The 21,545-nt window shown below is 36.6% G+C and overlaps 1 protein-coding gene across 2 annotated transcripts in view; it reads left to right on the top strand.

Annotated features, from left to right (window-relative positions):
- The window catches only part of CETP (cholesteryl ester transfer protein), a 169,320-nt gene extending 148,139 nt beyond the window's left edge, over nucleotides 1–21,181 (top strand). Inside the window, exons 12-16 of one of the 2 annotated variants that reach the window (XM_053700259.1) lie at nucleotides 4,975–5,042; nucleotides 17,389–17,431; nucleotides 17,524–17,587; nucleotides 18,707–18,792; nucleotides 20,858–21,181. In XM_053700259.1, coding sequence (XP_053556234.1) covers nucleotides 4,975–5,042; nucleotides 17,389–17,431; nucleotides 17,524–17,587; nucleotides 18,707–18,792; nucleotides 20,858–20,932 — 336 coding nt within the window. In that variant the 3' untranslated portion in view covers nucleotides 20,933–21,181. Of the gene's footprint in view, nucleotides 1–4,974; nucleotides 5,043–17,388; nucleotides 17,432–17,520; nucleotides 17,588–18,706; nucleotides 18,793–20,857 lie in introns of both variants that reach the window. The other variant, XM_053700257.1, reaches the window with a different exon arrangement.
- The last annotated feature ends 364 nt before the right edge of the window (nucleotides 21,182–21,545 follow it).

Raw genomic sequence — 21,545 nt, 5'->3', positions numbered from 1 at the left:
AACCAGCTGAAATCATGTATACAATGTACATAGAACAAAAACAGTACTGTCTCTTTAAATCTGAAAGTGACTCATCTTTGTGTCTATGACCTACTTAATATCCGTTGTACCATCCAACTTCATAAAGGATGAATACACAGTAAAGCAACGTTGCAACAGCAAGTTTAATTCATTTAAAAGTATTAGAGGCAAGACTTGCCTAAAATATTGTCAGAATGCGGCTTATAGCAACCAACACTGAAAAGTATTTCTCACAACATATGGGGAACAGTACCTCTGAAAATGTTCCTTTCATATAAGGGCCAAAATGGGACAGTTGTGTAATTAATAATACAGATCAACCTTTCACATTATCAAGATAGCAGCTGCACCTCCGATTAATTCATACAGGAAGGACCAGCATGTCTAATTTTATGTGGAACTCGTGATACTTGTGACACCCCTCTGCCTAACATGACAGAGGAGATGTCACCTTCATTCAAGAAAATACTCTAGACGGTGCGAAAGACCTCTCAGCTGTATTTGTTGTGAAACACAGCGGAGGAGGCACCCTGCGATCCGTTAGAATAAAAGAGCCAAATAAAGCATGCACACAATGGCACCAACAACGCTTCGCCCATCGTGGGCGTATGCGATCAAGTAGTGTGAAGGAGAAAAATGGAGCAGTCAATGAGGAGACAAACAGAGCGCACACAATGGCGCATAACGAAGCTCCGCCCATCCTGGGCGTATCGAGCTCAGTCTCCTGTGCGCGGCAAACTCTGTAAGACAAAATGGAGCCGCCGGGAGTCCTAATCAGCACTCAAGTAATACACACTGAAAGGCACAACTCCCCTGCCGGGTGCCATCCCAGAAAACTCCTAAGTGAAACACTCCTAAGTGAAAACACACACATGCATAAATGGAACACATAAATTTCCCTGTCGGCTGAGAAAACATAAGTGAGAAGGGGCATCGTTAGAAATGCAAAAGTCCTGTATATTTCTAAAACAGAACAAATTCCCCAGTCAGTTCCCATTGTTACCAAATAAAAACAGCGGAACAGTAATAGCCAACTTGCACGTTATTGTCACCGCTCACTTACCTACAGTGCTGGTATTGCAGGTTTTTATAAACCCGGCGTTAAAAGTCAAGAAGTGAGCGTAGAGCAAAATTGAGCTCCATACCGCACTCCAATACCAGCCCTGCTTAAGTCAGCGGTGAGCTGGTTGTATGTGCTTGTGCACGATTTCCCCATACACATCAATGGGGAGAGCCGGTTGAAAAAAAGTCTAACACCTGCAATAAAGCAGCGTAAAGCTCAGTAACCCAGCCCCATTGATTCCTATGGGGAAATTAAAATTTATGTTTACACCTAACACCCTAACATGAACCCCGAGGCTAAACACCCCTAATCATACACTTATTAACCCCTAATCTGCCGCCCCCAACATCACGACACCTACATTATACTTATTAACCCCTACTCTGCCGCTCCGGGCATCGTTGCCACTATAATAAACATATTAACCCCTAAACCGTTGTACTCCCGCATTGCAAACACAAGTTAAATATTATTAACCCCTAATCTGCTGCCCCCAATGTCACCGCAACCTACCTACACTTATTAACCCATAATCTGCCACCCCCAACGTCGCCGCCACTGTACTAAAGTTATTAACCCCTAAACCTAAGCCTAACCCTAACACCCCCTAACAAATATAATTAAATTAAATCTAAATCAAACCTACTATTAATAACTAAATAATTCCTATTTAAAACTAAATACTTACCTCTAAAATAAACCCTAAACTAGCTACAATATAACTAATAGTTACATTGTATCTAGCTTAGGTTTTATTTTTATTTTACAGGCAAGTTTGTATTTATTTTAACTAGGTAGAATAGTTACTAAATAGTTATTAACTATTTACTAACTACCTAGCTAAAATAAGTACAAATTTACCTGTAAAATAAAACCTTACCTGCCTTACACTAACACCTAACCTTACACTACAATTAAATAAATTATCTAAATTAAATACAATTACCTAAATTAAATAAAATTACCTAAATTACAACCCCCCCACTAAATTACACAAAATAAAAAACAAATTACTAGATATTTAAACTAATTACACCTAATCTAATAGGCCCCCCAAATAAAAAGAAATACCTAGCCTAAACTAAACTACCAATAGCCCTTAAAAGGGCCTTTTGCGGGGCATTGCCCCAAAGAAATCAGCTCTTTTACCTGTAAAAAAAAAAAAAATACAAACAACCCCCCAACAGTAAAACCCACCACCCACACAACCAAACCCCCCCAAATAAAACCCTAACTAAAAAAACCTAAGCTCCCCATTGCCCTGAAAAGGGCATTTGGATGGGCCTTTCCCTTAAAAGGGCATTTAGCTCTATTGCAGTCCAAAGCCCTAACCTAAAAATAGGTTACACATAAAAATGTAAGCAAAATATGCAGGTGATATAAAAGTAAAATACGGCTAATTGATTATGTATTCCTGATGAAAATAATGATGACTTTGATGTTTTTGAAAGCAGTTTTTGTTGTCCAATTATAAGAAATGAAGGCGTGAAAGTCACAATTTCATATAATTTAGTGTAATTGTATAATTTATTTAAACTTGCATTTGCAATCATAACTAAAAATTCTGATTATTGTTTTTTAGCTGTAAAGTTCCTTCCTCCCCTTCACATTGGCCTGTGGAAATAAAAAGTACTGAGCATTTACTCCCTCAGATTTTAACAAGCAGGGCAGCAGACATCTATGGGAGGCGCAGTGAGAAAAATGTCCCACAAGTTCCCATTGCTTGAAAACCACCAAATGCTTCTCTTTTTACTGAAGAGACTGATCTGGTCTAGGCTACACCCCAGAACAAAGTAGCACACTTTGGCACTACTTTAAAAATAATAAACTCTTGATTGAAGAAAAAACTATAACTAACACCTCACTCTGCCTCTTTCTATCACTAACACAGGCAAAGAGAATGACTGGAGTGGGAGGGAAGGGAGGAGCTATATATGCAGCTCTGCTGTGGTTCTCTTTGCCTCCTCCTGCTGACCAGGAGGCGATATCCCACAAGTAAGGATGAAATCCATGGACTCATCGTATCTTGTAAAAGAAATAAAATACATACGGCAAGATTACGAGGGGTGCAGTGCTAACTTGCACGTTATTGTCACCGCTCCCTTACCTACAGCGCTGGTATTGCAGGTTTTTATAAACCCGGCGTTGAAAGTCAAGAAGTGAGCGTAGAGCAAAATTGAGCTCCATATACCGCACTCCAATACCAGCGCTGCTTAAGTCAACGGTAAGCTGGTTGTATGTGCTCGTGCACGATTTCCCCATAGACATCAATGGGGAGAGCCGGTTGAAAAAAAGTCTAACACCTGCAATAAAGCAGCGTAAAGCTCAGTATTCCTATGGGGAAATTAAAATTTATGTTTACACCTAACACCCTAACATGAACCCCGAGGCTAAACACCCCTAATCATACACTTATTAACCCCTAATCTGCCGCCCCCGACATCACAACACCTACATTATACTTATTAACCCCTACTCTGCCGCTCCGGACATTGTCGCCACTATAATAAACATATTAACCCCTAAACCGTTGTACTCCCGCATCGCAAACACAAGTTAAATATTATTAACCCCTAATCTGCTGCCCCCAATGTCGCTGCAACCTACCTACACTTATTAACCCCTAATCTGCCGCCCCCGTCGCCTCCACTGTACTAAAGTTATTAACCCCTAAACCTAAGTCTAACCCTAACCCTAACACCCCCTAACTTAAATATAATTAAATTAAATCTAAATCAAACCTACTATTAATAACTAAATAATTCCTATTTAAAAATAAATACTTACCTCTAAAATAAACCCTAAACTAGCTACAATATAACTAATAGTTACATTGTATCTAGCTTAGGTTTTATTTTTATTTTACAGGCAAGTTTGTATTTATTTTAACTAGGTAGAATAGTTACTAAATAGTTATTATTAACTATTTACTAACTACCTAGCTAAAATAAGTACAAATTTACCTGTAAAATAAAACCTTACCTGCCTTACACTAACACCTAACCTTACACTACAATTAAATAAATTACCTAAATTAAATACAATTACCTACATTAAATAAAATTACCTAAATTACAAACCCCCCCACTAAATTACACAAAATAAAAAAACAAATTACAAGATATTTAAACTAATTACACCTAATCTAATAGCCCCCCCCCCCCCCAAATAAAAAGAAATACCTAGCCTAAACTAAACTACCAATAGCCCTTAAAAGGGCCTTTTGCGGGACATTGCCCCAAATAAATCAGCTCTTTTACCTGTAAAAAAAAAATACAAACAACCCCCCCAACAGTAAAACCCACCACCCACACAACCAAACCCCCCCAAATAAAACCCTAACTAAAAAAACCTAAGCTGCCCATTGCCCTGAAAAGGGCATTTGGATGGGCCTTTCCCTTAAAAGGGCATTTAGCTCTATTGCAGCCCAAAGCCCTAACCTAAAAATAGGTTACACATAAAAATGTAAGCAAAATATGCAGGTGATATAAAAGTAAAATACAGCTAATTGATTATGTATTCCTGATGAAAATAATGATGACTTTGATGTTTTTGAAAGCAGTTTTTGTTGTCCAATTATAAGAAATGAAGGCGTGAAAGTCACAATTTCATATAATTTAGTGTCATTGTATAATTTCTTTAAACATTTAAACTTGCATTTGCAATCATAACTAAAAATTCTGATTATTGTTTTTTAGCTGTGTACATGTTTTGTAGTTTAAATGTGTTATTTGAGAAGTATTTTTAAACCAGGAAATTATTGTGTTTATTAATATGTTAATTATAATTTGAAAATATTCAGTTCCAAGCACTTTGCAATAGACCCCTATATTAAATTCATTTAGGTTTCATTAAGAACATATACAAATATATTCTATGTTGCTTTTCAGGATGTTAATGCCACTGTCCAGGCATCATTTGCTGACAAGAAACTGATTCTGCATCTAGTGGATTCTATGTGAGTTGTTCCACTAAAACCAAGAGCGGTGTGTCACTGATGTGGTCATGTTTATAACCTACATGTTTAAAGGGACACTGAACCCATTTTTTTTCTTTTGTGATTCAGATAGAGCATGAAATTTTAAGCAGCTTTCTAATTTACTCCTATTATCAAATTTTCGTCATTCTCTTGGTATCTTTATTTGAAATGCAAGAATGTATGTTTAGATGCCGGCCCATTTTTGGTGAACATCTTGGGTTGTCCTTGCTGATTGGTGGATACATTTATCCACCAATAAAAAAGTGCTGTCCAGAGTACTGAACCTAAAAAAAAATCTTAGATGCCTTCTTTTTCAGATAAATATACCAAGAGAACGAAGAAAAATTGATAATAGGAGTAAATTAGAAAGTGTCTTAAAATTGCATGCTCTATCTGATTCATGAAAGAAAAAAAAATTGGGTTCAGTACCCCTTTAAGGAAGGCTTATAATGAAAGTCTTGAATATTAGTGGCTTCTGAAAAGGGGAGTTAAAGGGACAGTCTTATTACTTTTAGGCAATCAATATACCATTGCCATCCTACCATACATTTAAAAATTTAACACAAAGATACTGATCTACTTCAAATGAGGTGTTAAAACAGCCAAGTATTTCAGGTAACAGTTGACGTCATCAAAATGACTAAATTGAATAATGTAACTACTTGTGCCCAGGCAGAAGGATTTTGCAATTCTGTTACATCCACTTAAAAGGGACAGTCTACATTTAATTAAAGGGACAGTCACACTAGCTGTGAAAAACTAATAAAATGCACTGAGATAGGAGGCGGCCTCAAGGGCTTAGAAATCAGCCTATAAGCCTAACTAGGTTTAGCCTTCAACAAAGAATACCAAGTGAACAAAGAAAATTTGATGATAAAAGTAAATTGGAAAGTTGTTTAAAATTACATGCCCTATCTGAATCATGAAAGTTTCATTTTGGCTTTACTGTACCTTTAAGCTAAACATCATAAATCATCCAGTGGTAGCAATATATCAATAATTACTTACCAGAACCTAGAATCAGCTGTATTAAATAAGTGCCAAATCCATAACTTGGTACATTTGCAATATTATAATAGATATTGAATAAAATGTCTATTTATCAGACTGGTTCCCTCAGAGACTCAGGGGCTCGTTTAGACTATGGATCTACAGAGATGCAATGATTAGTCTAATCAAGATATCTTTGCATGTCTTACTGTTCATATTCTGCTCTGTGCTGTATGTTACATTAATACCCTATTCATTAATCCTCTGTGAGACACTTAGAAATAACAACAGGTTAAACTCTATTGCAAGAGATTTTCAGTCCAAGGGGTAATATCAGGATGAAATGTGCAGTCCAGTATAAGTGTTATACTCTAACTTAATTGTGCTATTAAAACATACTTATGATATTTATATTTGTATACACTTGCCTAGATTACAAGTGGAGCAATAACATTTGAGCCCTGTTAAGCGCTAACTGCGCTGAAGGTTTATCAATAGAGCTCCATGTTTGGGCTAGTATTATAAGTTGAAGGTAAAAAGTTAGTTACTGTATATATACTTATACTGTAGATATATATACATAGAAATATATAAAAAAAAATCCTAAGTGAAGAACATTGGAATTTCAAGTACTTCTATAAAAAAATATATTGCATATTTCAAGGTGTTTGACTGGGAATACATGTGTAATTAAGTGCATGTGTATATGTGTGTATATATATATTTATATATATATGTGTGTGTATATAAGTGTATATATGTATGTGCGCACATACATATTTACACAAACAGCACATGTATACACATATATAGACATGTATATACATGAGCCCTTCCCAGTCAAATGCTTTGACATTTACTTTACCAAATTTTTTTAAAAATTAAATGTGTATATATGAGTGTAATACTTTATGGGCTAGATTACAAGTGGAGCGCTAAATATCAGTTGCGTGCATGCGCTATTAGCGCTCCACTTTGTAATACCAGCGCACAATAATGTGTGCTGGTATTACAAGTAAATTGCAATGCGAATGCAAACTCAACTCCCACCAACTTTAAAGGGACATTAAACACTAAATAAATGCTAAATAGAATGATACAGGGAGTGCAGAATTATTTGGCAAGTTGTATTTTTGAGGATTAATTTTGAACAACAACCATGTTCTCAATGAACCCAAAAAACTCATTAATATCAAAGCTGAATAGTTTTGGAAGTAGTTTTTAGTTTGTTTTTAGTTATAGCTATTTTAGGGGGATATCTGTGTGTGCAGGTGACTATTACTGTGCATAATTATTAGGCAACTTAACAAAAAACAAATATATGCAAGGTGGGGGTGGGGAGCGCTCAAAAAGAGCTGTGAGTTGGACTGTGATTCTTTAACTATTCCTTAATTTCCTTAAAATCTTCTCACGAGAATCCTAAATTAGTGTGTAAATAAATTAATCACTGTGCTAGTGTTGTTCTACAAAAGTGTTTACTTCGTGTTAAAATTATAATAATAATTTTTCCCTAATCGGCAATTATAAGGTTGCCTGATGTAACAATATATATTGTTTAAAAATTAGTTTGAAGTCAAGTGTATATATATATGTGCGTTTATAATTATTTCCATCCACATCAGATGCTACTGATATTACTCCTATTCCTTAACACTTCTATCCGTGATGTATGCACAATATTGTAAATATTGTAAATATATAAGTATGCAAACTTATTCATGGGGAGATTTGAGGATAAACATATCCTACACTCCCCATGGGGTGCAAACCTCGTGCTCTACAGGAGATTCATAGACGACATATTTCTGATCTGGAAAGGAGATCAAGAACTCCTGAATCTATTTCTAGAAGACATAAATTGTAATACTTGGGGTTTAAGCTTCACCCATGAATATAGTAAAACAAATATACATTTCTTAGATGTTCAAATAAATATCAAAAACAATACTATAACAACTGAGGCATATTTCAAACCCACAGATACAAATAGTTATATACATCCCGACAGCTGTCATTTGGAAAGATGGATCAATAATACACCTAAAGGTCAGTTCTATAGAATTAGGAAAAACTGCTCAGAGGAAAATACATTTCAGAAACAAGCTAATACTTTGGAAATAAAATTCAAGGAGAAAGGATATAAAGATACAATAATACAAGAAGCTAAAGCCCAAGCAACAAATAAAGATAGAACAGAATTACTTAAATACACAAAAAGGAATAAAAACAAATTTCATAACCAAATATCATTTATTACAGAATACAATGAGGATCATAAAATTATAAAAAAGATTTTAGATAAACACTGGCACATAATTAGAAAGGACCCACTACTATCAGACATTGTTAAACAACGCCCAACACTAATATTTAGAAAGACAAATAATTTGAAAACTATACTAGCTCCCAGTCAGTTTGATAAAACACTAAAATCAAGAGATAAAGATCTACAGGGAAATGCATTGCAAGGCTTTTTTCCCTGCACCAGTTGCAAAGCATGCAAATTTGGCAAAAAAAGTAAAGAAGTAATATCCTCCAATAACAATTACAAATATCCCATAAAAGATACCATTAGATGTTCTGACACAAACATAATTTACTTAATTCAATGCCAGTGTAAATTACAGTACTTGGGACAAACGAGCAGACCATTACACGATAGAATAAGAGAACACCTTTCCAATATTAAAAGAGGCAACTGTAAACATTTACTCTCCAAACACTTCACAGAACAACACCATAAAAAAACGGTAGGATTTATATATTGGGGCATAAAAAAAGTACATAATGACAGAGGAGGTAACATGGAAAAAATGTTGTTATTAAAAGAAGCTGAATTAATATTCAAGTTTAATACACTCACTCCTAATGGCCTGAATGCAGAACTCAACCTAAATCCATTTATATAATAAAAGATACTTACATTAGAATAACAATACATTCCTAATTCCTATCCTATATTAGAAATATATAGGTAATATATATAATATCGGTTATACAGACTATTATAGATATACAACTAGAGTAATTTCTGAATTTGTAAACACATCCCCTATGTCTATCCTATATTAAAATATACAGGCAATATACACGGAATCAGCTATATAGATTACTATAGATATATAAACTTTACCTATATAATATATAATGTACATCAGAATATTTTCTGAATTTGTAATTTGAGACAGCTATGGAATATATATTATAAATACTCAATCTATACAGCTATTATATATCTTTTCACTTAGCATAAATCCTCATATACTATTTTATTTCTATTTAGTGATCAAAGAAATGCATTTCTTTTTGTTAACTGATCTTATAAAAGATGGTTATTAGAGTAATATGTATATAACACAAGATAACCAACATCTAGCATATCATTAGCATATTAAGAGCATAACCTCCAATTTATTAGGGGGAGTATCCGAATTTCTAAGAACTATAAAGGAGCCCAAGGAACACACTAGATTACACAGTCTTGATAAAGGCGCAAGTTACAGCGCTGAAACGCGTAGAAAACCCGACATCGAGTGTGGATACTATTAGCTCCAGCAGAAGAATTACAGGAACACTCCCCCCACGATCCGGTTACCCGATAGGTCCTCCGTGCACCACGTCAGACGGACATCAAACACACCTGGGTAGGAAGTAGTTGCGGAAGAGACTCAAACGGCGGCACGCCGACGGGAGAAACAGCAAACTCAGCTTGTACACAGAAGCACTCTTCCCAGAACCCACGGCATCACGAAAAAGCTCATAATATCACGGAGGTAAGGGATATTGGAGGTCCGGTTAGGGGGAGTCTAGCCAATTTATTTTTACCATTGGGACTTTTTAATCTAAGGACTAGTTGTGGCCACAACTTAGGAATATCCTATCAGATATATTACTAAAGGATCATAATATCTGAACTCACTGAAAACTATTAAGTTTTTAAAAATTACATTTTTTCATAGGATATGGACATGCTCTAATATATGCTTTAATTACAATGATACGGAACATCTTATGAATTGTCTATAATAACAGTACCTGTCTTTTAAACTGTCTTTTAAACATGTTTTAAGTAAATGTTTTTTTCTAAACAACTGTTTAATTTTTATTCACTTATAAGTATATTTACAATATTGTGCATACATCACGGATAGAAGTGTTAAGGAATAGGAGTAATATCAGTAGCATCTGATGTGGATGGAAATAATTATAAACGCACATATATATATATACACTTCACTTCAAACTAATTTTTAAACAATATATATTGTTACATCAGGCAACCTTATAATTGCCGATTAGGGAAAAATTATTATTATAATTTTAACACGAAGTAAACACTTTTGTAGAACAACACTAGCACAGTGATTAATTTATTTACACACTAATTTAGGATTCTCGTGAGAAGATTTTAAGGAAATTAAGGAATAGTTAAAGAATCACAGTCCAACTCACAGCTCTTTTTGAGCGCTCCCCACCCCCACCTTGCACACTTTCACACATCTGATATTGGGAGCATATCAGACTTGGGGAAGCAAGTTGAGTCTGATCTAAGCTTCACTCCACACCCCCCTTTTTTTGTAATCAAAAAACAAATATATACCCATTTCAATTATTTATTTTTACCAGTGAAACCAATATAACATCTCAACATTCACAAATATACATTTCTGACATTCAAAAACAAAACAAAAACAAATCAATGACCAATATAGCCACCTTTCTTTGCAAGGACACTCAAAAGCCTGCCATCCATGGATTCTGTCAGTGTTTTGATCTGTTCACCATCAACATTGCGTGCAGCAGCAACCACAGCCTCCCAGACACTGTTCAGAGAGGTGTACTGTTTTCCCTCCTTGTAAATCTCACATTTGATGATGGACCACAGGTTCTCAATGGGGTTCAGATCAGGTGAACAAGGAGGCCATGTCATTAGATTTTCTTCTTTTATACCCTTTCTTGCCAGCCACGCTGTGGAGTACTTGGACGTGTGTGATGGAGCATTGTCCTGCATGAAAATCATGTTTTTCTTGAAGGATGCAGACTTCTTCCTGTACCACTGCTTGAAGAAGGTGTCTTCCAGAAACTGGCAGTAGGACTGGGAGTTGAGCTTGACTCCATCCTCAACCCGAAAAGGCCCCACAAGCTCATCTTTGATGATACCAGCCCAAACCAGTACTCCACCTCCACCTTGCTGGCGTCTGAGTCGGATTGGAGCTCTCTGCCCTTTACCAATCCAGCCACGGGCCCATCCATCTGGCCCATCAAGACTCACTCTCATTTCATCAGTCCATAAAAACTTAGAAAAATCAGTCTTGAGATATTTCTTGGCCCAGTCTTGACGTTTCAGCTTGTGTGTCTTGTTCAGTGGTGGTTGTCTTTCAGCCTTTCTTACCTTGGCCATGTCTCTGAGTATTGCACACCTTGTGCTTTTGGGCACTCCAGTGAAGTTGCAGCTCTGAAATATGGCCAAACTGGTGGCAAGTGGCATCTTGGCAGCTGCACGCTTGACTTTTCTCAGTTCATGGGCAGTTATTTTGCGCCTTGGTTTTTCCACACGCTTCTTGCGATCCTGTTGACTATTTTGAATGAAACGCTTGATTGTTCGATGATCACGCTTCAGAAGCTTTGCAATTTTAAGAGTGATGCATCCCTCTGCAAGATATCTCACTATTTTTTACTTTTCTGAGCCTGTCAAGTCCTTCTTTTGACCCATTTTGCCAAAGGAAAGGAAGTTGCCTAATAATTATGCACACCTGATATAGGGTGTTGATGCCATTAGACCACACCCCTTCTCATTACAGAGATGCACATCACCTAATATTGCTTTCGAGCCTATACAGCTTGGAGTAAGACAACATGCATAAAGAGGATGATGTGGTCAAAATACTCATTTGCCTAATAATTCTGCACTCCCTGTACATTCAAATAAAAGATAAATCTGAGAATAAAATGTAGATGTATTTTTTAACGTTCCATTAGTTGTTTAAATATTGACAAAATAAGATGTAAGGTTTTAGTGTCTATAAAACAATGGGAGCTGCAATGTTGTAACTTAGGTTACCTTCTCTGCTGTGGCCAATGAGGGTCAGTTATAAATAGGTCACTAGAGAGTGCAGCCATTGGCTGTGTGGAATATAACAGTGTTCTTGATAAGGCCTTTTTTCAGGACCCAGGACCCTTTAAACACCTGCAGCTTTCCACTTCTCCCTTCCTTCAGGACTCTGATATAACACTGGAAATTGGAGAACAAACGTTTGGAGAACTATCTTCACAAAACACACGAGACATGAGTCTGCAAAAACAGTTCTGATTTATTACGTCAGGCTCTCCAGTTTATATACTCTTCAAACATACATTGAAACACATTAGCTAATTTCTAAGATACAGAAGTATAGATGCATCCTGAAAGTTGTATTTCATCCTTGTCTGATGTCCTTACGTCAATAGGTACATTTATGGCTGACAAGACAAAGGAACAATGCAAAACCTCAAAATATGCTGACTAGATGTATAGCTACATTTGACTTAAAGAAAATGCTTACATGAACAGTATTTCTGCACGTAGCTTAAGGGTTTAAAAGTACATCTATAGTAATTGCAAATTGATCTACACAATTTATGATAAACAAGAACTGTATAAACAGTTATAGTTTTTCTAGCTACACATTGATACAATAAAGATACAATAAAAGATACAAAGGATACATCAGATACATTTGTAATTAAAGGTAATGAGATATACATAACGATACAATGTAGGTATATGATACCCAGATAATATAATATTCTAACAGTTCTGCACTTCCATTTCTAACAGGAACTGAAAAGATCACAATTTCAGAATGGAATTACAGGAAATGAGGACAAAATAAATAATGAAAGTATATTTCAGAAGTTTTTTTATATATATGATTTATCATTTTATATTACCATCTTAAAGTGTTTAAAGTTCCTTTAAAGCCCCCAAACTACCTAGTGCAGTTATTTTTTATTAAAAAAAAATAAAAAAAATCTAAATAAAAAACTATAATGCCTTCTATTTTGAGGCCATTTGGGGCACTTTTAGAAAATTAACCAGAGATCTGATCTGATTAGTTATCGTGCGCCCCTACAAATAGGCAAATTTGCCCGTTTGTGGGCGCGTGATAATTTAGCGCTCCACTTGTAATCTAGCCCTATATGTTTTACATGTGTTTTGTGAAACTTTTATGTAGCCCTAACGCTTTACTTATTGGTCTTAGGTCACGCTAATTCTTCTAGAGCTATTTTGGCTTTTGCAAGCCATAATTTCAGCTTGTAGTATGAGCAATGTTTAGCTTGGTTGTGATATCCATTGAAAGTATAGGGCATACTAAAGGGATGTTGGCCACGCTAAACCTTCTCAAGTAATTTTAGAGTGGGCCAGTTAGATTGATATTGCACCTGTGCTATCAATATCGCTCAACTTCTAATATGGGCCACTGTTACTAAGAGATTAGCAAACATCAGTTACCTGCAGGCTTACAACACACAGTTATAGGATCAGTTGGTTATGATATTTTGACTGTAATGTCAATTTCCTTCTAAATACAGGGAGAGTCCACAGCTGCATTTATTACTTGTGGGAATACAGAACCTAGCCACCAGGAGGAGGCAAAGACACCCCAGCCAAAGGCTTAAATACCTCTCCTACTTCCCTCATCCCCCAGTCATTCTTTACCTTTTGTCACAGGAGGTTGGCGGAGAAGTGTTGAAAGTTTTTTCTGAGTAGTTCCTTAGGAGGGGTATCTGCCTTTTGGGATGGAACTGGAGTTTTAAGTAGTCTTGTCAGCCTCTCGGTGAGAGCATTGATGAAAGTTAGAGTCTGGAGATGCAGGGAAAACCTGCATGCAAAACCATCCAGACTCAGATTAACAGCTCCTATAAGCAATCAGCGTTGACGAGTTTCTCTGCCTGCTTTCCTGACTCAAGTCTATGTCAAAGATGCTGTTACTATCTTTTGTTTCGTCACTTGGGTTGTTCCTATTATTTGATGGTCGTGATGGATGGTGTCTTCCGATGGAAGCTTCTAGGTCTCTGTTCGGGGTGATGATTCCCTCAATTTTATAGAGATGAAAATTTTAGCCTTGGAGCTTATTTTCTTTATTTGTTTATTCTCAGTTTTCCTAGCACTGCTATAACTTAAGATTTTATGTTTTTTATGACAGACGTGTCATACCCTTGATGATGGGCAGGACCTGTTTTAGGTAATAGTTAAGTCTGTTCTTCCCTTCTACTCTAGAGAAGGAGCTCTTCCTAGTTGTTATGGTCCAGGCAAAACAGGTACATCTATCCCTGAGGACAGGCAGGACCTGTTGTTTTAGGTTTTTCTGGATGGGCACTTGATGCTGGATCATATGGGTTCAGGGGTCCTAGAGGCCGGAGTTGAGCTTTTCATTCCGTCTTGCTGGACTAGGTGACATTTGGAGTCTTGTCCCGGTACTCTTTGCAGTGTCATTACACTGTTGGTGAATGGTCCAATAAGGGTAGGGGTTTTTCCGTCCTTTTTGGGTCCGGTGATTTTAAGCAGAGCTTATTAGATCTCTTTGTTCAGAGAGAATACACGGTTCTCTCTACCTGGATTTAGGAAGAAGGATATCTTTCCTGTCTAATGTACTCCAGTGTAGCCTGGTGGTTATCTCTGTGGCCTTGCAACTCGAAGGTTGATGGTTTGAATCCAGCTGCTGACGCTGGATGTCCATTTAAAACATCGTTGTTTAGGCAGGTCCGGATCTTAGGGACCGTTTTCTTCCAGAACTGCGCTTTGATCCTATGTTTTGGGATCTGGGTTTAATGTGGCAGTAGCCTATTTCTAGGTGTTGCGGTGGCTCCTGAGTCATGGCAGTTCTGTTTTTTCCCGTGACTGCTAGTAGACCATTTGGGATTTGCTTCCTGCCGGTTCCATCCTCAGAGGTGGACCTAGACGGAGTTCTGGTGTTGGCACCAGGTTGGATCCTTTGGATGAGGCTTAGTTTTTCAGATAGGAAGGCTCTTTGCTTTACAGCTTACGAAGTTAGAATTACTTCATCGGGTTCTGCCCTCCAATTCACCTTCAGGCCTTCGTTGGCGCTGTGGTGGGGGGGTGATGGATTCAGCCCAGGCCGAGTCTTCAACATAGCTTTGGGTTTTTGTCTGTGTCTAAGCTGTCTTTTGAATTACCGGTTGGGGAATCATTCTCCAGTGTTCGGTCCAGATGCCCTGGTGTTGGGGATTTTTCTTCTAGTTCCCCCGGGGCAGTTTTAGCTTGGTCTCTTCCCTTTCAGCAGGGAGAGAGTGTTTTCTGGGGTATGTGGATCAGGATTTTGCTCCCAATCATCTTTGTTTTTTTTTCAGTTGAGCATTGTGCTCTGAGGTCTGGTCTTCTGGGCCCATGCCAGTTGGGACCTCTTGGTGAGTGGCTTATTTCTGAGTTAGTGATTTCCTCCTGTGTAGACGGGAGGGTCTCGAACTTGGTGGTGGGTGGAGGCCCACTACAGCTCTTGGCAGCAATCCATTCTCTGTGCGTGCTCTTCCAGAACGGATGTTCCTTACAATCATCCGTTGATCTGACTATCCAGAGGTTTTCGAATGTGTATCTGAAAAAAGTAGATTGAGTTTCTCAGCTGAGGTCCACTGGACTAAGTGGCCTAAGGGATTAGTTCCCGGCCTAGCAAGCTATAGGCTTGGGGTTTGAATCATGCTGTGGCAGTTTTCTTCAAATTCTGAGGAGGTCTATTTTAACCTTCTTCTTTTCGGCCATGTCACTCTCTTTCAAGGATGGCTCAATCCTATCTGGAGTGGGTGTCAGTGAGTCTGTTGCTCCATTTTTCCCCGCGAGTTCATGGTCACGGTTTAGAGGCTTCGCTGCCATGAGAGTTCCCTTGTTGCAGGGATCTACCAGGTCAGGGTCTCTGTGTCTTGGGATCTTTTCTTCTGGGGCAAATTGCGAGGGGTCTCTTGATCCTAGTCAAGCTTGTACCTGGTTTCTCATCACCTACTTTAGGTGTGGAGGACTCCCTCTCTTTTTGTCGGGAGGAGCTATCTTGTTCTGACTTTCTTCTAGATCCTGGAGTATTCTTCTTCCCCTCTAGAATGAGCTGGAGAAGGGCTTGTCTAGCTAGTTCTTGTTCAAAGGGGCAGCCAGCATAGATAGCCTGTTGGTTAGCTTAGCTGCCTAGCAAGCAGAAGGTTGCAGATGGATACCAGCTGTAGTTCCTTTCTCTGGTATGTGATTTTGCAAGCAGTTTTTGCTTTCTGTTTGTGTTCTGGTCCCAGAGGCTTATTGATCTTCCAGGTGTTCAGTTGTGTTTGCTAGGGCATCAGGTTTCCTTTGTACCTGTACAGGAGGTGGTCTTTGAATTATTATTCAAGGACCTGTTTCATCTGTAGATTGTTTTTTCTATGTGTCATAGTTTCTATGTGTCATAGTTTCTGGGTTGCAATTTGCAATACATTCTTCCTTATTGTGGTCTCCCTTCTAATAAGGTTATTTCTCATTGTCCATATGGGAAGAGGTTCTTCCTTTTTTGGGGAATCTTACCCTGAGGTTTCTGTCAGTCTTCACCATAATAGACAGTTTTTTCCTTCATGTTATTCATATCGGGGGAGTGCAAGGTTTGGGAAGCTGATTGACTTCCTCCTTGTTGGTGGAGAAGTGTTTTTCGCTGGTTCTAGGAGTCTGCGGGACACGAGCCTCCTCAGAGGTTTATGGCTCAGTTCGAGTGCAGTGACATCCTTTTGGGTCTCTAACATGAGATCCAATGGTTCTGATTGTTGGGCTGCTGCTTGGTCCTCCTAACATTCTTGTTCTTTTTATTTTTTTGCTTCTATCAAGGAAGCCTTCGGGAGTTTGGTTTTCTTGCAGGCTGTGGTGCCCTCAGGTTGGGCCGCCTCTTATTTGTACCCTCCCGTTAGCATTCAGTGTCCTCTGTAGCTTGAGTATTATTTCCCACAAGTAATGAATGCAGCTGTGGACTCTCCCTGTATTTAGAAGGAAAACATAAATTATGACTTACCAGATAATTTCCTTTCCTTCGATACAGGGAGAGTCCACAGCTCCCGCCCATGCTCTCTGGTGGGCAGCCCTAAATTTAAGTTTTCTTCTGGCACCTTTTTCACCCTCATATTTCTCCTACTGTTCCTTGTTCCCTTGGCAGAATGACTGGGGGATGAGGGAAGTGGCAGAGGTATTTAAGCCTTTGACTGGGTTTGTCTTTGCCTCCTCCTGGTGGCCAGGTTCTGTATTCCCACAAGTAATGAATGCAGCTGTGGACTCTCCCTGTATCGAAGGAAAGGAAATTATCTGGTAAGTCATAATTTATGTTATTTGTCTCTCCAGAGTTCACATCAAGGAGTGGAAAAGCTCTCTACTAATACATGAAGTAAGTACCAATAGATTATATGATAGCTATTTAGATAGATAACTCAAGCCCCAAGGTTAAATGCAAACTTATACGGCTTTTCTATTCAGCAGAGCACAATGAGACCTTTCCTACACAAAATTGTGTCTTTATGTGGAATTCCTGCAGTTATAAAACGTAAGTCCTTTATTTTAAATAACTGTAATATCAATAAATAAAACAGTGAAGCTGTGACACCCCCTTCATTATTAATATCATTTAATAAAGTATTTTCTTTATGAGGCTAAGAGACTTTCAGTCCCAATTAAAAGGACAAAGTATTAAAATAGATGGTGTTAACCTGAACATAATCAGAGTAGGGATGGGCAAATGTTTTGCAATTTTCGAAAAATGAAACTAATTTTAACAAATGTGTTCGTTTGTTTCAAATTTTGAATGTTTGCACCACATTCTAACATTCGTTTAATGTAAAAGTATTTCAAATGCTTTCTTTAAATGTAATATTCAATTCGAATTTTCTAATAATTCAATTCAAATTATGCAATATTCGTATTTGAACAATTAAAATCTATATATTTGTAATAGTATTTATAATGCTCTCTTTAAACGTAATATTAGAATTATGCAATATTCGAAATAAACATTTGAATTGATATATTTGTATCTATTATGTATCAATTTACTAAATTTCCTACCACATGAACTATTGAACTTCTGAATAGTATTTGTTAAATAGAATGTTACATTTATAATTTTGAATATGGATATTTGATCTAATTATGAATATTTGAAAACGAAAGTAACATTCGAAAACCTGAAATAACATTTGATTACCGAATTTTAATGGATTTTCATTCTTACCAACATTTGATTGTCCAAAACAAATGTCCACAGGACTATTCGTTCTAAATAAATTGCACGTTCAGCACATTCGCCCATCCCTAAATCAGAGTCATCTTAGTTTGGCAAATAGACCTGTATGTATACTATCCTGAGAAGCTCTGCATGCTCTAAAAATATGGAAAAGATCTGCTGATGCTGCCTTCAAATCTTAGTTATGACCAATTTGAATTTCTGGATTAATTTAGCTCTGAGTGAATTTATTTGAGTCAAAGCTGTTTCCTCTTGGATATTAGAATTATACCCACATTATAATAGTTTGATGTATTCTATGTCCAATAATGTAAATGCATATTTTACAGGTATAATGCAATAAAATAGTGCTTTCGGAGTGACTGTAATGTTAATGTTATTCTTATTATTTAGTTTCAATGTAACAGATGTCTGTCTTTATAGGTTTGGAGCCAGCATTAACTTCGATAATGAACAGTAAACAACTTGATCTGTTTACAATTATAAACCCGGAGATAATCCCGCATGAGGTACTGTGTGAGGCAGAGTTAAACTTTTAAAACAATTACAGATAATTCAACAGTAATTTCTAGAAAATAAAAAATATATATTCTTACATAAATTAATTCTTAGCTCAGTTCCGCAAGTAGGCCGACTGACATATTGTTCTGAAATCTGAAAGCTTCTACAGAATTTTATATTTTATATTCAATTAACACATGTAGCATTCAAATATAACATTTGAATACTGTTTCCCATAGACCTATACAGAGATCTATGAACATAAACATTCAGATGTTAATAGCTGAATGATTCAGTCAATAAAGGAAAAGTTCAAATCTGTCTGCGAAACAAATATTTGAAAATTTAGAAAAGACAAATGTGGCCAACAATCGCTATTTTTAACAATTGTGCCAGAATATTGCTTCATCCCTAACCCTGAGAAACATTTACAAGATATCATGATGTTTCCTGTATAGGGGACAGACCGAATCACACTTTTTAACTTTTTTTCTTGATTTATAAGTTAGTGAACTAACCGCCTAAGTTTTTTGATAAGCCAAATGAAAGAAATATAGTAAACTGGAAAAAAGTTGGAAACTTGGTGGATGTTACTGTAGGGCTGAACCAAGAGAACAAATGTAACTATTTCTTTACTCACTGCAGCAGCATTAACCAATGAAGAATTTCCAAATATATAACTAAGTAGTCAAACTACAAAAAGATGAGGTGCGCTAAATGTAAACAAATATACCATAAAAATAAAAGTAATAAAGATAATAATAATAAAATCATAAGCAAATACATAAAATAATTAAAAGTCCCAAACAAATCCAAAGATCAGGCAGCGCTCCAAAGATTAGATCCTTTATACACAAAGTCCTGGAAAACATAAAAAGAAGCGCCTCATAGTGCAATACAGCAGGTCATAGGATGATAAAACAAACTAGTGACGAATTAGAAGTCACAACTGAGATGGCACATATAGTGCGTGCAGAGCAGACGGAGACTTCAGAGCCGCTCGGCAGACTCACTCCCGTAACTGGAGCTCCGACAATCGACCTCACGATTTGTCAGTCGCTACGTCACTTACGATACTGCGGCTGATTGTCTGAGCTCCAGTTACGGGAGTATGAAAGAAATACCAAAGCATTTATAAACAACCACTAATATAGAAGACTTTAACGAATTATACTTCACAAATACTTTATTAATTAAAAAGGAGAAGAAATACACGTTGTATCCTGGACTGAGAATTGCGCTTCTCTGGATTCAATGTTTACAGAGTGCAGTCAGTGGGCTGCACATGCGTGTGGCTGGATGAGTCTGGGTAGGAACAGATCATGAATATGGCTTGGTAGGGGCAAACCATGAGTGTAGATGGTTAGGGTAGCAGCAGTCCATGGTTTGGATTGATGAGATAGCAGGACAGATATATCAACCTGCAAAATGGATGCGAGTACTGATTATTTCTAAGGAAATAAACAAAAGCTTTATCTCCCATAAGTTAAAAATAAAGGCAAACATGAGGGATGACAAACAGAAAATCCCCTTGGCATGTTTCTTACCTCACTGGCGCTAAATAATCGGAAAAAATCATTGAAAAAAATATTAATATTAATAATTATTGTTACTGTAAAATATACATATATTATCTATAGATTTTTTAGAATATTTTAGTACATCTATAAAAATGATTTACACTATTTATTAATATTTTTCAATATGTTATATTTAATATTTACATAATGCGCCGTAAAATAACTAATTCCTTATGTGAGCTAACCCAACAACACTGCGTTAGACTTAAAGCGCGCAACCCGAAGCACGTTACGCATACTTCACATTCCTGTGTTCTTCACATAGAAAATAAAATGTATTTTTCTTTTTAAATATATATTTCACTGACTGGTAAGAAAATGCTGCTTCTATGCTTAAAAACTAACCAACGGGATATAGAAAACATAGCAGGTTTTACAATATATTGGCATAGTATAATGAATGCATGGTTTTGGTGTTTATTGTACGTGCATATTGAAAGGGTTGTGTTTCCAAACTGTGTATAATAATTTCTTCTCTCACTCTCTTTTTTAGGGCTATTTAGTAGTGCAGCTTGATTTTGGATTTCCTCATCATTTGCTTGTGGACTTCCTTAAAAGATCCCTTTAGGACTCTACAGCTGGTTTTCATAAACAAATAAAAGAATATAAATGAGCATTTGATAGATAAAAAATAATTTTACTTGTATGATTGAAAAACACATTTTTATAATATGTACACTTGGGTCATACTGTTGATTCTCAAAAAAATATGAAATGTTCAAATATGAATTAAATGTGAATGAATGTATTAAAATGTAGTTTTTTCACAAACACATTTCAAAATTACTTTTAGACTTAATAAAAAACCCTAACAACATGCATAAAGGTCTCCTGACATATGTCTGTATCACTGTGTCACAATATACATTTTTTTAAAAATGGTTATGTACACTTTTCTGGCAAACAGTTCTAAGAGACAACAATACAAAATAGTAATATATATCTATATCTATATATCTATCTATCTATCTATCTATCTATCTATCTATTTATCTATCTAAACATTCTTTTATTTATATATAAGCTTGGTTTAGCACACCTTACAAAAATAGAGTTTAAATACACAGCACCAGGTCAGCCTAAGGTGCTTGTATCAACTGGTACATATTCAATTTACATCATTGATAACATGACACCACTGCCTTTCTGAGCAGTTGCAGTATTTAAAATGCTGCTGCCCT

Source organism: Bombina bombina, chromosome 1, assembly GCF_027579735.1.
Source record: "Bombina bombina isolate aBomBom1 chromosome 1, aBomBom1.pri, whole genome shotgun sequence".
NCBI lineage: Eukaryota > Metazoa > Chordata > Amphibia > Anura > Bombinatoridae > Bombina > Bombina bombina.
Note: the sequence above shows the minus strand (reverse complement) of the source record. Positions and strands in the feature narration are given on the sequence as shown.